General features: G+C 41.7%; 1 protein-coding gene across 2 annotated transcripts in view; it reads left to right on the top strand.

Moving 5' to 3' along the window:
* The window catches only part of F13B (coagulation factor XIII B chain), a 286489-nt gene that overhangs the window by 207938 nt on the left and 60320 nt on the right, over positions 1-18231 (top strand). For both annotated transcript variants that reach the window (XM_086955282.1, XM_086955274.1), the window contains one exon: positions 7901-8080. In XM_086955282.1, coding sequence (XP_086811408.1) covers positions 7901-8080 — 180 coding nt within the window. The remainder of the gene's footprint in view (positions 1-7900; positions 8081-18231) is intronic.

The raw sequence follows: 18231 nt of genomic DNA, 5'->3' as shown, positions 1-18231 counted from the left end.
TGTGAAACCTGCAGAGAGAGGCGGTGACCGAACCCTCAAATTGCGCAAAATGGATCAAGATTCATATTAGCAATGGGAACGGAATATCCACATGGACACAATCTGGATGCGGAATTATTTGTACATTTATGAATATCAGCAAGTAAAAACTAACTGTATCAGATCTGTTTTGGAAGAAACTACAATACCATAAAATGATTTTCATTTGGTTGGACTATCTATTTTGCAAATATATTTCAGTAACTTTCTGATTTTATCAAGACATTGCACATATTCAATTTAATGAGAAAGGAACAAGTGAAATCATGAAATGAAGTAAAAAAGATGTCAAGAGCAAGGTGCAATATGAATTTTGAAACCCGTACCCTTTTGTAAAAAAACATCTAAATACACACCCCCAGGACTGACAAATTGAAATTATGGAAGATCATGTATATCAACATCCAGCAATAGATTGTTGGCTCCAAAGCCATATACTTTACAGAGGACTGTTTGAACTGTTCTTTTTGAAATACCGGACATAGTGCAGGAACTGAATATGATCTATTTGAATGTGGAGCACTTCAACATTGGGAGAAACCTGGTGATGTAATAAGGACTTGAAAAAGACACATGCGTTGTAATGGCTTGCAGTATCTAGAAATGCTATATTCTACTACAACTAGTGTGAGGGTTACACAATGGTGAGATATAATCTCCTGCACCTATCACACGTGAGCCCCCCGCCTCTGGGGCTGCAGTCATTGACTCCTTGTGCATCTGCTCCCCAGCCATTGCCTCCTCCTCGCAGAGGTCTTGTTGAATTCTGTTCCTACCCCCTGGTGCCTCATTTCAGGACTCTTGCCACACAGCATGACCATCTCTATTATCTAGTCTTCCTCAGGAATTATTCCACTAACCGTCTCTCAGCAGGAAGCAGGCATTGACCCCCTCCTCACTTTTTACCCAGGGTATGCCTCTGAAGTAGCCCAGTCCTTTCAGCTATCCAAAGAGCCAGCCCTGGAGCTTTGGCCAGAAGTGAGGAGAGAAATCTATTAGCAGGAGAGAGGATCGCAGTACCAGGATAAACTTCTGGTCCCACCTGAAAATACACATGCAGCCAAGAGAAAGAAGAAGCAAAGTGCTTTGTGTCAGCAAGCCAAAATGTGTCAGGCACTACCTCTGTTCACTTTACCCTGTAGAGTTTCTGCTTTGGTAGTGTCCAGGTTGCCTCTGCCCAGTGTATCAACACAGCCTGGCCTGCCTCTGTGTGTACAAACTGGGAAGGTTATTCATAATGTTCATCCTGGGTTTGATTCCAAATGTAAATGTAAATGTAGTAGTGCTTATATAGCACACATATCACCCCCGAAGGGGTCTCAAGGCGCTGTACAAATACCGCTGTGGAACCCTTCCTGGCCTTTCTCTGTAAAGTGCCCACTCCTGGGCACCCCCAAGTTGAAGCCAGGCATCCTACCGCTGTTAGGGCCGTTGTGGAGATTAAGCAAGTTATTTCCCAGAGTTGCAGAGTGGGACCCATGATTAGAATAGGCACTGAGGCGAGAACTATCAGGTCCGGGGAAATTGAGCTCAAGACGCGCCGAGGTGGGAATTGAACCCTGGTCCGGGCCAGACCTCTGCATCAGGGTCTGCCGCTCTAATCATTGAGGCACACTTCTCCAAGAGGACTGTGGTGGCAAGAGGTTGCAAGAATTCAGTGTGTGAGGGTCCTACAATGCTTTAAAAGAGCAGTGGAACTGCAAGGTGTTGATCCGAGGCTGTTACCCATTCACTGTGTGCCATTTTCCAGCTTATCTCTTTGGATTTCATTCAAGGAGCTGTGTCAGAGCACGCTTAGATGAGTGGCTCACGAAAAAAAGGCAACTGGGACCTTGGGGATAAGAGATCCTCAGCATGTAACACATCATGATCTTTGTGGTTCTCTGTGTTTTTATTAAAGCTGTTGCTGCAGCTCAGGTTAGCATAGGCATGTGCCAGGGAAGGGCGCAATCTGGAAATTGCTCTTATTTGGCTCCATGGGCTATAGCAAGGGCTGCAGGCCCAGTCTTTGTGGAGGATGTGGCCTTACTAGGTTAATCACCCGAAGGGGGTGCAGTCCCTCCTCGGTACTGTGGATGCTAGCCGTGCCACGCCCCTCACCTCGAAGGGACATTTGGTTTCTGCATCATGTCCCAGGGAGGCAACAGGGAGGGAGCACACTCCTGACCTCTCAGGAGGGTCGCCCCTTCGCATTCTGGTACATGCAGTTCGTATGATTCAGGACAAAGTTCGTAAGTATTTCACCAAAGTTGGTGCAAGTAGGTACTTGGTATAAGGTATCTCTAGACACGAGACATGGCTCGTGTTTCTGGATAGTATCCTTCATCAGTAGAGATCAGTTTGGGGTGGCTAAGAGGCTGCCAAACAATCCAGGCTTCATTGCCTCTCGGGCGCGGAGGTGCTTCACCTATAGCTCGTCAGCTACGGAGGCTCACGGGAGTCCTAAACAGGAAACAGGGAGAGAGCACACTCCTGACCTCTCAGCCGGGTCGTCCCTTCACATTCTGGTACATGCAGTTCTTATGATTCAGGACAAAGTTCGTAAGCATTTCACCAAGGTTGGTGCAAGTAGGTACTTGGTATAAGGTATCTCTAGACATGAGACATTGCACGTGTTTCTGGATAGTATCCTTCATCAGTAGAGATCAGTTTGGGGTGGCTAAGAGGCTGCCAAACAATCCATGCTTCATTGCCTCTCGGGCGCGGAGGTGCTTCACCTATAGCTCGCCAGCTACGGAGGCTCACGGGAGCCCTAAACAGGAAACAGGGAGGGAGCACACTCCTGACCTCTCAGCCGTGTTGCCCCTTCGCATTCTGGTACATGCAGTTCGTATGATTCAGGACAAAGTTCGTAAGTATTTCACCAAGGTTTGTGCAAGTAGGTACTTGGTATAAGGTTTTTCTAGACACGAGACATGGGTCGTGTTTCTGGATAGTATCCTTCATCAGTAGAGATCAGTTTGGGGTAGCTAAGAGGCTGCCAAACAATCCAGGCTTTGTTGCCTCTCAGGTGCGGAGGTGCTTCACCTATAGCTCGTCAGCTACGGAGGCTCACTGGAGCCCTAAACAGGAAACAGGGAGGGAGCACTCTCCTGACCTCTCAGCCGGGTCGCCCCTTCGCATTCTGGTACATGCAGTTCGTATGATTCAGGACAAAGTTCGTAAGTATTTCACCAAGGTTGGTGCAAGTAGGTACTTGGTATAAGGTATCTCTAGACACGAGACATGGCTCGTGTTTCTGGATAGTATCCTTCATCAGTAGAGATCAGTTTGGGGTGGCTAAGAGGCTGCCAAACAATCCATGCTTTGTTGCCTCTCGGGCACGGAGGTGCTTCACCTATAGCTCGTCAGCTACATAGGCTCACAGGACCCCTAAACAGGAAACCGGGAGGGAGCACACTTCTGACATCTCAGCCGGGTCGCCCCTTCGCATTCTGGTACATGCAGTTCGTATGATTCAGGACAAAGTTTGTAAGTATTACACCAAGGTTGGTGCAAGTAGGTACTTGGTATAAGGTATCTCTAGACACAAGACATGGCTCGTGTTTCTGGATAGTATCCTTCATCAGTAGAGATCAGTTTGGGGTGGCTAAGAGGCTGCCGAACAATCCATGCTTCGTTGCCTCTCGGGCACGGAGGTGCTTCACCTATAGCTCATCAGCTACATAGGCTCACGGGAGCCCTAAACAGGAAACAGGGAGGGAGCACACTCCTGACCTCTCAGCCGGGTCGCCCCTTCGTATTCTGGTACATGCAGTTCGTATGATTCAAGACAAAGTTCGTAAGTATTTCACCAAGGTTGGTGCAAGCAGGTACTTGGTATAAGGTATCTCTAGACACAAGACATTGCTCGCGTTTCTGGATAGTATCCTTCATCAGTAGAGATCAGTTTGGGGTGGCTAAGAGGCTGCCAAACAATCCATGCTTCGTTGCCTCTCGGGCGCGGAGGTGCTTCACCTACAGCTCGCCAGCTACGGTGGCTCACGGGAGCCCTAAACAGGAAACAGGGAGGGAGCACACTCCTGACCTCTCAGCCGGGTTGCCCCTTTGCATTCTGGTACATTCAGTTCGTATGATTCAGGACAAAGTTCGTAAGTATTTCACCAAGGTTTGTGCAAGTAGGTACTTGGTATAAGGTTTTTCTAGACACGAGACATGGGTCGTGTTTCTGGATAGTATCCTTCATCAGTAGAGATCAGTTTGGGGTAGCTAAGAGGCTGCCAAACAATCCAGGCTTTGTTGCCTCTCAGGCGCGGAGGTGCTTCACTTATAGCTCGTCAGCTACGGAGGCTCACTGGAGCCCTAAACAGGAAACAGGGAGGGAGCACTCTCCTGACCTCTCAGCCGGGTCGCCCCTTCGCATTCTGGTACATGCAGTTCGTATGATTCAGGACAAAGTTCGTAAGTATTTCACCAAGGTTGGTGCAAGTAGGTACTTGGTATAAGGTATCTCTAGACACGAGACATGGCTCGTGTTTCTGGATAGTATCCTTCATCAGTAGAGATCAGTTTGGGGAGGCTAAGAGGCTGCCAAACAATCCATGCTTCGTTGCCTCTCGGGCGTGATGGTGCTTCACATATAGCTCGTCAGCTACGGAGGCTTACCAAGCCCTGTGGGTATCCAGGCACCATGTTGGAAATTAATAAAACTCATGGTATCACAGCATTGAATTTCTGTGCCCCAAACATCTTAGAAGAGGGGAAAGCCTCTCAACCAATAGTGTGATGAAGGAGAGTTTACTCCTTATGTGCAGCCAGAGCATTATGTTTTAATGTGACAGTCTTATTAGGTGAAAGGTACCCTAAAATGAGCCAACCGGAGCGCAGTACAAGCAGCGTTTTGATGGCAGGACACAACTACGGCTTATTCAAAGTCTGTGGTCAAGATGCCAGCATGTGGAGAGAGCCACAGTCCCTCTCTCAGTAGGGCTACTTACAGCTCTTAGTCTGTTGAAATCATAAGGTCTGGCCATGCTGTACCATCAAGCAAGACCTAAACATTTTACTGAAGCAGCTCCATTTATTGAAACCACTAGGGATGTGATGTAGAATATCTCCCTCAGCTCAAGCGAGCACCATATTTTCGGAGGCAAAAAAAGAGAGGGAACATTTGACTGCCTAATTTACTACACTAATATGTTTACAGTGCTCTCAAGAGGACCTCTTTGACGAAAAAAATGCTGTACAATAGAAGTCTTCAATATTGAAAGAAAGACCAAAGGTTGATACTTAATTGCCATTATATAATTACCTGTACTGTTTAATTTCTACAGTAGATAAATGAAATCACACAATTACCCAGTTCTCTGTCTTTGCCTTGTTCCCCTGCATCTCTCTCTCTCTCTCTCTCTCTCTCTCTCTCTCTCTCTCTCTCTCTCTCTCTCTATTTACTTCCTTGTATGCTGTTCTATTCCTCCTTGGTAACTAAGTATTTGGAAATAAAAGAGATTTGTAGGTCTTTGTAAGTTTAGGCTTCACTGTATTTGTCTAAAATGTTCCAGATTTCTTCCCGCTCAGTTCTTGCTATGTTAGTTATTCATATGCACGGTTGCTGTCCTACTTTGTGTTTATTACATTTTAAGTAGTGATATGCTAAACAGTTTAGTTTTCTTGTATACATAACCTGGACAATGCACATTAGCTTAGTCTCCTCAATTCATGAACTCAAGCCAGTATTTACACATGTACCTATAAAATCCTACTCAAAAAGGGACATATCATGTATATTATTAGCATTGCTTGTCTAGCTACAAAAAGCCACCCAATGATTTCCTGAAGCAGGGAGTGACAGATAAATTATAGGTTTATTAGAGAATAATATCACTTGATCTGGAAGAAATCCCTGCTTTTAGGCCTTTGACGTTGAAAAGGATTAACTAGGAGCTGCATAATACAAAGTATCCTCACAATCAAAATGTTATTTCAGTCAATAATGAGGGTTTATTATGAGTTAAAAAGTTTTATTAATCAATCTTTTACTATTTCATCCTCATTTTTAATCTTTTTATATTTTTATCAATATCAGTCATTAATTATTAATAATTAAGATGGTTCATCAAGTCATTAAATGCATCAAGAGTGTTCCATTAGGAAAAGAATCCCCATCCTAAGGATGGGGAAGCTAGATGTCAGTCAGAAGAATGAGAAAGTGAGGGCATAAGCTTAAAGCTTTGGCATAAATGTCAGATATCAAAAGCAGATCTTCTCATAAAGAGAGGTTCAAGAAACTCAGTGGAGTCTAAGAGCAAATCTGAGCCTACTCTAGGAACACGCAATAACATAGACATCCCATTATATCATTGTTACCATTCGCAGGGTCTTCTTCTTCAGCCAGCCAATCATCTTGTGAATGGGATCACTCCTCGTCTTCTCACCGTTCATACAATAGCTCTACACACAGTAATTATAAACTGACCAACTAACAATGTCCTGTGTCCTTTTTAACAATGGTTCTCGTAGTCAAACTACTTTCCCATGCGGAAATGCTCAGCTCTATCTTTCTAAACACTATTTTGACAATTAAGACATTTAACAGTAATCATTGTCAAGTAGAAACATTTGCGGAATTATATAACAATCTAAGCAACCTATTATTCATTAAAAAGAATACATGTCCATGGGAAGGGCCGGAAAATATAATTTTCTTTTATTCACATTCATTATTTTCAGTCAGGTAGATTTAAGGGAAATACTACTACATTAGTTATGTAGGCCTTGCACAGATAAGTATGACTGCATACTACATTTGGCATTTTTACATTCATTCATAAGTTTGCTTTTAAGACATTATTTCTATATTTTACCAACTCTACATAATTTTCTTAATATTATTAAACACTACTTCTAGAGTTAGTGGTGTGAGGATCGAGGTAGAGAGAGAAAGCACATTGAAGAGGACATACTTGCCTCAACCTATCTAATCTATCCGTGACAACACCGAGAAGTGTCCTGAGTCTGCCTAGAAACAGACTCTACTAAGGATGCACCCACCATTTAGCATGATTAGAGGAAGTGTGTACTGCCACCTATCCAGGTATGGGCCCAATTACAATGCGGGCAGGAAGGGCTCCAACCCGCATCGTAATCACTGATTTCAACCTTGGCTCGGACGGAAAGGAATCCGAATCAGTGTTTTGAATGGTTTACCAGCCCGTCCCTCATCCAGAAGGCCCACAGTAATCCCCCGGCCAGCTCTTTCCGTCCGAGGGATTACAGTGGCAGTTTCCCACTGCCTTTTTGTGCTGTCCTTTTCGGCACAAAAAGGCATTGGGGAACAGCTTTGGGGGCCCCCAGCAGGGCCCCCATGGTTGCAAGGCAGCTGAATGGTGGCTGTGCATCCTTGTTGATCCCTGCAACTGGTGGCAGGCACCTCAAGGTGCCCGCCACCAGATGCAGGGATAACCTGCACCCCTGCTCTTTGCTATGAGAGCATAATTCCATTTATAATGCATGCTCTCATAAGAAAGTTTAGGACTGAGACCAAACAGGGTTCAGACGCATCCTAATTCCTGGGCTGGAGGCTGTTCGGATCCAGTTCCAGTTCCAGAACAATGCTGGATGGACTTGGGTCTGTCCGGTATTGTAGTCGGCCCCTAAGTGTCTTTTTCCCAGGGGCAGATAAAGGCCAGTTAATGAGAAAATAAAATTCCCAAGAAAGATGCTGGTGTGTGGGGAGGGGATTAAAGGGCGGCTGTGTAGGATAGGATATACTACCTTTTCAGGGAGTTTTCCCATGCATATAGAATACAGGTGAAAATACTGTAACTGAGTTCAGAACAGCTTCTGAAAACACATATTATTACAATGAGTAGATCAAATGGAGAAAAAAATATATCTTTTTGCCACTCCTATGTCCTCTTAGGTATTGAGGAAAGCTGTGGATCACCACCAGCCATTCAGAATGGAGTCATTCAATCAGAACCAACAAGCTACAGCACTGGATCCTCAGTTGATTACTCCTGCTTTGAACATCATTTCTTGCAAGGATCAAGGAGAATCTACTGCAAGAATGGACAATGGACCACACCACCAGCCTGTATAGGTAAGAATGAGGAGGCATTTTTAAATGTCTGAATAACAAAGGCTCGCTTATTTTTTCCCCTGCTAGAAGGTTCTGCAAAACATTAAAATAGTAATGGTCTTTTGCTTTCAATGTCTTAGTACTTCTAAAGCATTTTGCTACCACTAGTATGACTGAACCATTATTACCTCACTGAAGAAGAAATTAAATGACATTTGCCTTTAATTAAACGTTTCAATTCAGTTCTCGACTCCATTCAAATCTTAACAACATATTTTTATGTGATTTCCTTTTTTTTTCATACATAGCCTTGGTCAACCCATCACTCACATAAATTAGGAGGTTTCGAGCTACATCACTGTTTAAAAGCACTATTGAAAGAAGCCGCAATATAGAACAAATATTGGTATACCAATGAGTCCAGCTGGCCAAGAATACTTACATCAGGGATATGGTGGCAACCCTATTTCATGCATTTCAAACTATGAGCCGAAATTGTATTTACTTTACCCAAGGCAAAATGGCGACATTTAAGAAATAAACAAATCAACAATGTGTGATGGGCGGATTGTATGGAATGCATTAGCTTGCGTTCAAAAGCTAAAGTAGTCTGAAGCGAAACACTACAAAGAATCACTCCACTGTTAGCTTATCTCTAGTTTCTCCAAAATCGTTCTGACAGTAATAACAGCTATCCAATGACTAGCCTCAGATCAAACCTAAATATTACTTGGTAAATCCCTAACATATTAACCTGGCAGTCCTCAGACTGACACTTCAAACATAAACCCATCAACCTTTTGGCAATCCATCACAGATAAGCTGTAGTACTGTAAAGGTGATGTTTAACACATAATTGTGTTCTTTTCAATCTTGCAAGAATCAATCTATGCTAGGTCAATTAATTTTTTGTAGCCTTTCTTGGTGGATAACATTTGCCCCAAATAAAACACCCACATTTCACAAGTGGCTGTGTTGCTTTTCATAGAAGCACTACGAACTAATAGTAATAAACTCTTTTTGTTGTGTGGCAATCAACTGTATGTATTTTCATAATTGGGAGCCCAACCCGCTGGAAACGTGACTGACTGTCTAACAACACTACAGTAACATACAACTTCAATAAGTGCAAAGGACAAAGCTGCATGGTCATGTAACATTAGGAGAGGCTTTCTATCATTTTGCCTCCTTAGATCACCAGCATAAACCAGGCCCTAAAGTTGTTCAGCAGTGGAGTGAACCTCCAACCCTCCCTTGTAGGAAATCTAAATTGATATTAATATAACCATTTCCTGGTAGTAATGCCTCACTGATTTGAGCCTCATCTGTTTAAAAAAAACTTAAGGGAAGAAAACCTAAAAATGTTTTGATCTCCATTATAAGCAACAAGCTTAGACTCATTTAAGTGATTTTGAAGCTTAACGTCACATTGTAAATGTACCAATTTCCCAGGTCATAATTAACTTATCACCAATAGCCTAATAATAATGGAAACACAAGACCCCTGCCATTTACATTTCAGCTTTTTAGATATCAGGTCACTCTGTTGCATCCTGAGGTTTTTGATGCCATCAGATGAGCTGACTGATTGTATTGTGTCTAATCTCAAAGGGTAAGTAAAACTTGTCAGGCTTGAAATAAAAATAGAATTTTGACAAGATTAAAGGACATTCTCTCAAGCCAATGGGAATAAATGCAGCATAACAACTTTATTAGTGTAGCTACACTTCAGTTCCAATTCTGTCAATTTTCAGGGAGATGAACATTTTCAAATGTCAAGTTTAATCTCCAGTTGCAAATCACCATTTCCTCAGTGCATGTCCTGGGTTTATCTCAGTTGTTAAAATTCCCGGAAAACAGAAAGAATTGCTGTATTACCACCTCAAACTTGACTGGTCCTGTTAGTGCAGTCTGTATGTTCCAAAACATTAGTTGTAGCTTGACAAAAATATATCCATGAGTTTCTAAGTTATGAAGCGTAAAAATATGTGGTTCTATAAACAAGGAGAAGAGTGACAGGGAAGGAGAATAACTTTGCCTTCTCCTTTGTAATATCACTTGATGGTACAACTGACAATTGTAAAAACATACATTTCATTGGCTAGTAATGTAAGGATGATCCTAATCTCATGAGGTCCACTCAACCTAAATAAAGGTTTTTTGCGGCATCGAGACTATAGACAGAGGTCCAGACGTACTAACACATTTTATTGTAAAAAAAAAACAGCGATTCAGTAAATCGCAGGGGTTGGAACCAGAAAATGTGGTTTTAGATTGTACTAAGCCCATTTAGCGATTCAGTAACATGTTACAGAATCGGTAAATGGGTTTAGAAAATCATTATGAATCCCTGTTTTCAAGGGGCATGTTTAGGGTGTCCCTTCCAAATAGTGGTTCCTTATGGTATGTGTTAATGTTTTTTGACTCGAATGTGGTCACAAAACGGTGATATTTTATCAGCAACTGAAAGGAGGTGGTGACCAGTTTGCAAACAGGATTGAGGTCTAAAGGGGATGATTCCCCTTTGTAGATTGTCCCAATTTTATTTCACGAGTAGGCAGTAGTCAACTGGACCACTGCCTGCTCCTAAAAATTGTTATTACAAACGTTACTCTTTTATTGTAAACATGTCAGATTTTTCTTGGGTGCTACGAATGAAAACAATTCCTTCCTCAGCCTCTTGAACTGAGGACAGAACCCTTCTGTCCTAGCATCCACCCATCAGGGATGCGCTGGCTCTTCCTTAGTGGGCCGCCCATCTACAGGCCCCCACTGGGGATGGCCAGCTCCAAGTCACCCTCGGTGACCTAATGACATCAGCATGCTCACAGTGCTCCAACATCATCAGAAACAACTGGGGACGTGCCATTAGCTTCCAGCGCATCCAGAAGAGAGGACGCGTGATATGTGTCCTTCTCCCGGGGTGGGAGGGGATTTGTTGCAGAAAATAGACACAGGGGGAGAGGAACTAGTTTAGCCCTTTCCCCTGTGCTAGTTTTGAATGGATTCCTGCTCTACGATCACAGGTCAGGCCCACCATCATGGTGCAGGAATCCATCCACTGGACGACTAGGGATTTTTCTTTGTGCATTTAGGGGAGCGTCCTCTTAGGGAACATTTGCTCCCTGGGGGGCATGTTTTTTCGGGTTACTTTTTGGTGATTGTGAAGAGAGTGACCCCCTTGGGCAAGGGTCGATGCCTTGGGGGCAACATGTTTTTCTGTGTCTAGTTCCCGGGGAGGGAGGGTAAGAAACTGACTGGGAACCAGAGATTTTATCTTTAGAATCATTGCAGGGTGCAACACGTTAGGCAATGGTCACTTCCCTTTTGGGGGTATATTTTTAGACCCATATGCCCCTAACTGGGGCAGAAACCACTAAACACTGTGTGTTTGTGTGTGAACAGTAGTTCGGCTCATGATCTGCGTGTACTGGTGTTTGGCTGGCGGACTGTGGACGGGTGTTTGGCTCGCGGTGTGCAAGGAGTTGTGCTTGGCTGCCAGTGTGCATGGAGTGGCGCTTGGCTGGTGTTGTACGTGGAGTAGGGCTTGGTTGACAGTGTGCCCAAAGCAGAGTCAGCCTAAAAATGTGTGTAAAAAATGTGCTTATTAACATGCTGTGATACTCCCTCAATCTCTACACGTTTTTGACCATTCCCTGTTGCAGGCACATGGCCCTCCTACAGAAGTGAGGTGTCATTTTAGTCGGGAAGACAAAAGGGAATGATGGGTGTTAGGAATTTGTGCTGGTGTGGTGATCCGACACAGAAATGTGAGGAAACTATTATTTTTTAGCTAAATTTGAGGTTTGCAGAGAATGCAGGGTAAGAAAATGTTGGGGGATCCACACAAGCAACACCTCCCTGGACTTCCCCGGTTGTGAGTTATCAGAAATGTCTAGGTTTTGTGGGTTCCCCCTGATGGTTGCCAAACTGGGGCCAAAAATGCAGCATACTCCCTTGAAAAACCAGGTCGTTTTGTGATAGATAATTTTTATGTCTCCACAACTCATTTCAGGACGTTTCCGGTTGCAGTCACTAGGCTTACCCACACAAGTGAGATACCATTTTATTGAGAGACTTGGGGGATGGAAGTTTGTGGCTCCTCACAAATCTCAGAACTTTCCATCACAGAAATGTGAGGAAAATTAGTTTTTTTGTCAGTTTGAGGTTTGCAGGAGATTCTGGTTTAAAAAAACTTGATGAAAGCCATGCAAGTCAGCACACCCTCGTTATTCCTAGCTGTCTAGTTCTAAAAAGTGTACAGGTGTGCTAGGTTGCCATGGATGCTGACTGGGCTAGGGACAAAAGGCCACAATTAGGCACATTGCAAAAAAAGTCAATTTTTGATCGCAAAAATGTAATGTGTCCTGTTTTGCTTTGGCCCATTTCCTGTCGCAGGCACTAGGCCAACCCACACAAGTGAGGTACCATTTTTAGCGGGAAACTTGGAGAAATGACGGGTGGATAGAATTGTGTCTCCCCACATATTCCAGAACTTTCCATCAAAGAAATGTGAGGAAATGTATTTTTTAGACAAAGTTTGAGATTTGTAAGGGATTCTAGGTAACAGAAACTGGTGAGAACCACACAAGTCACCTCATCCTAGATTTCTCTGGGTGTCAAGTCTTAAGAAATGTACAGGTTTGCTAGGTTTCCCTAGATTCCAGATGAGCTAGGGCCCAAAATCCACAGCAAAGGACACTGAAAGAAAGGGTCAGTTTTCAGTGAAAAAATGTAATGTTTCCAAGTTGCATTATGGGCCATTTCCTGTCGCGGGCACTAGACCCACCCACACAAGTCAGGTACCATTTTTATCGAGAGACTTGGGGAAATGCTGAGTGGGTGGAATTTTGTGGCTACCCACAGATTCACCAACTTTCCATTACAGAATGTGAAGAAAATGTTGAGGTTTGCAAGGGATTTTGGGTAACAAACATGGAGAGAGCAACACAGTCCATCCTTGATTTTCCTAGGTGTCTAGTTTTAAAAAATGTACAGGTTTGCTAGGTTTCCCAAATTGCCAGCTGAGCTAGGGCCCAATTTTAACAGTGGCCACTTGTCAGTGAAAAAATATGATGTGTCCATGTAGCATTTTGAGCTGTATCCTGTTACAGGCACTAAGGCTACCCACATAAGTGAGGTAACATTTTTATCAGGAGGCTTGGTGGATTGCTGGGTGTCTAGATGTTTATGGCTTCCATCAGATTCCAGAACTTTCCATCACAGAAGTGGGAGGAAAATGTATTTATTTTGTTAAAGTTTGATGTTTGCAAGGGTTTCTGGGTATCAGAACCTGGTGGAAACCACACAATTCACCCTATACTGGATTTACCTGTGTGTCTAGATTTAAAAAAATGTGCAGGTTTGCTAGGTTTCCCTAGATGCCGGCAGAGCTAGTGCCCAAAATCCACATCTAGGCACATTGCAAAAAAATAGTCAGTTTTCGGTGCAAAATGTGATGTGTACACATTACATTTTGGTCCTTTTCATGGCATGGGAACTAGGCCTACCCACACAAGTGAGATACCATTTTTATTGGAGACTTAGGGAAATGCAGAGTATTAAAACAAGTGTTATTAGCAATTGCATTTCTCTGCATTTGTGACCTCCAAATGTTACACTATATGTAAAAAAGAAGTCATTTTGAAAAATGCCATCTAATTCGTGTACTGGTATATTGCTTCAAAAAAATTGCCATAGTTAGAAGTTACAGGTGAAAAGATAGGCACAAATGGCAGTTTTTTTTAACTCCATTTCAATAGTTTTTTATTTCAACTTTCTATAAAAAAAATCTTAAAGGACCTACACAATTTACCCCTTTCTGAATTCAGAATTTTGTCTACTTTTCAGAAATGTATAGCATTCCGGGGTCCACCATTGGTTTCACTTCGATTTCTACTACTAACTGGATAGACGTTGAAAGAATAAACAAATATGAAAAACAGTCTATGTCCCAGTAAATTACGAAAAATCTGTAGAAAAATGTGGTTTTCTGACAGTCTGCTTGGTCCTGAATGCTGGGAATATGGGGAATTAAGCACAGCAAACCCTTTCTTGACACCATTTTCAGGGGAAAAAACAGATGCTTTCTTCTGCAGCACTTGTTTTCCCATTTTTGAACAAAAAACAAATGTAGCTGTATTTTGGTAATTTCCTGATTCCCCTAAGGGGAAGCAACACACTCTGGGCTGAATATCTTTAGAATCCCCTGGAATTTGGAAAAAAAGGATGCAAATTTGGTGTGGATCCCTTATGTGAACAAACATTTATGGTGGTCTAAGTGTGAACTACCCAAAATAGCCATAAAAATGCTTAGCCCTGGAGGGGGGAGGCCTAGCAGCGAAAGGGTGAAGGAAAACAGTCAGCAGTTAAAAAAAGAAGTTAAAGTTAAGAAAATGTAAATTAACATAGCAAAAATGAGAATATGTAACCTTAACGTATATAGGTTTAAGTGAGTTGTATAATTGGCTGAAAAAAATTATAAAAATACACTACGTAGTGATACAAACACATACTAGGCCTCAACATATTCATGCGGTATTGTATATGAACGATTTGAATAGAGACGATTAATAAACACACAGATCTAACTTTTATTTTCTTTGACCACATTTTACTAAAAGAAATGTTATATATCATAATACAACATGTTTCCGTTAGCATAGGAAAGTAGCAACAGTCATTGTAAAATTAATTGTTTAACAGAACTAAAAAGAATAACTACATAAAAAATGATCCACTAGTCTGTAGTTTTACCTCCATCTAACATATTTTGTTTCAATATTTAAAGAATGATTCAACCACTGCCTAATGTTCTCATCCATTTGTAGGTTTAAATTGTCTGCACATTCATTGTTAGCCACAAACAACTGCAAAATGTAGGAGGTTAGAGCTGTAGACCCATCCATGAGAAAGAACATCAACAGTGTGAAAATGTGTGTGAAGTTTGATAGAGAACAGTGTTGCATCCTTGAAGATTACAGTCTAATGAGTTATTGTCTCAGCGGTTGAGAAGACTTGTTTCCAGGAAGACAATAAATGATAATTGGACAGGAGGAGGAGAAGATGAGACATAGACTGCAACATTTTGCGTTTCATTGTTCATAAGTATACATGGTCCTAGAGTAGTTTACTTTACTGTCGATTTCTGACCCAGTGCCATCATCCCAGACCTACGTGTCTTGATTTCTGCAGTCTGCTACTGCTGCTGTATGCAGATACCTTGTATCTTTTGCTTTAGAAGACCTTACTGGGCTTCTTGGAAATCTCTTTATGAGCACATCTATATTGATTGATATTGATATTATGTTTGAGCTTTAAGCTTAATCTCACTGTCTTTCTACTCTGAATCTTTATGAGTTTGCCTAACGCCTTTCTTCACCCATTCCGCAGAATAGGGATTTATTTCATTTCTGGAACACGCTGAATGCATTATATGGTTTTGACTTAATCAATTTTTGACTTATCATTTATTTACTAATATGATTACATTGATTTCAAATAAAGAACAACCTTCTAAATTTAGAAAATTACAATTTTCGAACAAAAAAATAATAAATGTAATTTGTGTCTTTATTTAGAGTAGATATATTTTTATGTTATTGCATGTTTTTAGCTCCTGACGTCTTCAAACACTTAGACAAAGATCTGTCGGCCAGCCCTGGTTGTGTGATAGTGGACAGTGATTGCTTTTGCTGAAGCAGGAATCAGTTTAAACAATCACAGATGTCATGGTATGGTGCAGACAGGTGGCCCGCTGACCCGAGCAAGCTACGCTCACTGTGAGGGCTTTGAATCCTAGTGGATCGTAATTTGCAGCCTACCTCATTATTATTCATGAGGTATATTATTACAACCTACTGAAATTCTGTATTTTGAGAACTGATCTAGTAGTAAATAGGTGAGGTTGCAACATAGGGATGAATTTGTTAAAAGTCAGTGTAAATTGCAACCACTATTAGCGAATACAATGTATGCACACCTGGCCCAAAGAGCTGGTTGAATTTATCACTGAGAAGAATAAAGGCTGTCTCTGTGAAAACAGACTGCTATCTTTCAGAGATCCTCAAAAGATAAAGGGCTTGAGTTAGATGTTGGCGGACAGGTTGCTATGTCACAATGATGACAGATATCCAGTCCACTGAAATATAAATCCCATAGGAAATAATGGGAATTATATTTCGGTGTATGGAATAGCCGTCACCATTGGGTTACTCTCTTATAACAATGACAGATATCCGGTCCAATTAAATATCAATCCAATAGGAAATAATGGGATTTATATTTTGGTGGATGGGATATCCGTCACCGTTGTGACGGAGTAAACTGTCCACCGAGATCTAAATCAAGCCCAAAGTATTTCAAAGGTGAAAATGGATTAGAGAATATATTAAGGGACCTTTATAGCAAAGTGTATATGTCACAATCATCTGATGAGGTGCTTATTAAGTATTAATTCAGTAGTGCTAATTGCTTCAGTCTAGTAGACAATTCAATTTCCTTTTTTTATGTAAATCTGTTATTTGGAATTTTTGTACATACCATACCTGAAAAGAATGCAGTGAAACAATGTGTCTTAAAATTCCTTACTTTAAATTATTGTGAATTTTGAGGTAAACTAGGAAAGTGTCCTTCTTCAGTTAGGAATACGTGATATATTTGTTCAATTGTGTTTGTCTGCAATTTTCTCCCTGATATACTTTTTAGGCAGGCCTGTTTGGTATTTTACCTTCCAAAATATGTTGTTTAAACAGATACTTATCTCCTAGTTTGTTATTTCCTCAGTGCCCCAAACAGTGAACAATTGTTTGTTTCCAACCAGAAAGTGTTGTTTTTCACTTGCTGGTCACACCTATTTGCAACTTCTCGACCTTATAAAATGTGTTGCCCCGCATACCGACTTCCACCCGGTAAACCATCATGATAGCACTATCCGTTATGCCATTAACAGTGATGTCCCTAGCATCCTCTTCCTCAGCGGTTGCAAGCACGGCCTAACGCTATTCTACCCACCGCTCGGCACAGCAATTCTTTTGCTTCTTGGCTCTTCCCTGTCCCTTTCAATCTCCTTTTTCTGTACTTCAATTCTTCTACACGGCCAATTATCCACTTGTTAAAACCCCCCCGTTTTAACAAGTATTCATACTTTTTATGGTCCGCCCAATGCCCATATTATTATTACGTTTTTCCTTTCTCTCCCCCTAACCGGCTATTACTTCCATGGTTTCTACAATTGCTAAATGTACACAGGCATGACTATTTAAATGTACTGAAGAGGATCCCACTATTTATTTAAGGGATCGAAACGCCGTCGACAATTTGTATACCATATGCATGTAATATATTGTAAAGTCTATTGTGCAATGGTGTCCCAACATTACTTAGCTCTGCTGTATTTAATTCCATGCAGACACGTCCCCCTTTCCTGAACCCTTCCCTAACTGTTGTTTGTCTAATTGTGTTAGTAGGACGCCGGCTGTGTCCCACTTGAATTTTCTGTGTACCTTATGTCATATATTTATTGAATATTAAATTCTGTCCGTCAGGACAAAGAATATAGCGCCAATTGAGTCTATATCTATTATCAACAGTATTCAGACTGTCTAGGGACCTCTGTCTTTGGAATTTTTATCATTATTGAATGGTATAAGTGCCTGTCAAAAGAAATATAGGGGCAAAATATTTATCCATAATCCCACTAGCTAATGATAGTGATATCATTGATGAAGAGATTGTGATATGTGTTGAGAGCCAAATACTGGGATTGTCCAACTGCGCTATTTTGAAACAGGTATGGAGAGATGCCCTTGAACGGGACACAATTGTATCTCAGGTCAAAGTTTGGGTGGAGAGTGAATGGCCTAGCTTGAAGAGTGTGAGCTCTGAATTTGTCCCTTATGCGCATGTTACTATTTATTTTATTTTTTCATTTTTTTGTTTGAGTTTTATATAGCGTGTCTAGACCCAGAGGTATCAGAGCGCTTTACATCAGGTTCCACAAAGTTAGAAAATTACATAAGTTACAAGTTACAACAGTTACTAGAAAAACATTTAACAAATGTAGAAGACAAGACAAGTGGAGCTTAGGAGGGAAAGGGTGTAGGGTAAAGGGGTAGGATTGAAATAGGATGAAGAGACGAAGGAGAATCTGCCCAAAGTACGGCTGGGTAGGT

This window comes from Lissotriton vulgaris, chromosome 1_1 (genome assembly GCF_964263255.1).
Source record: "Lissotriton vulgaris chromosome 1_1, aLisVul1.2, whole genome shotgun sequence".
Taxonomy (NCBI): Eukaryota; Metazoa; Chordata; class Amphibia; order Caudata; family Salamandridae; genus Lissotriton; species Lissotriton vulgaris.
This window is presented reverse-complemented; position numbering and strand designations above follow the sequence as displayed.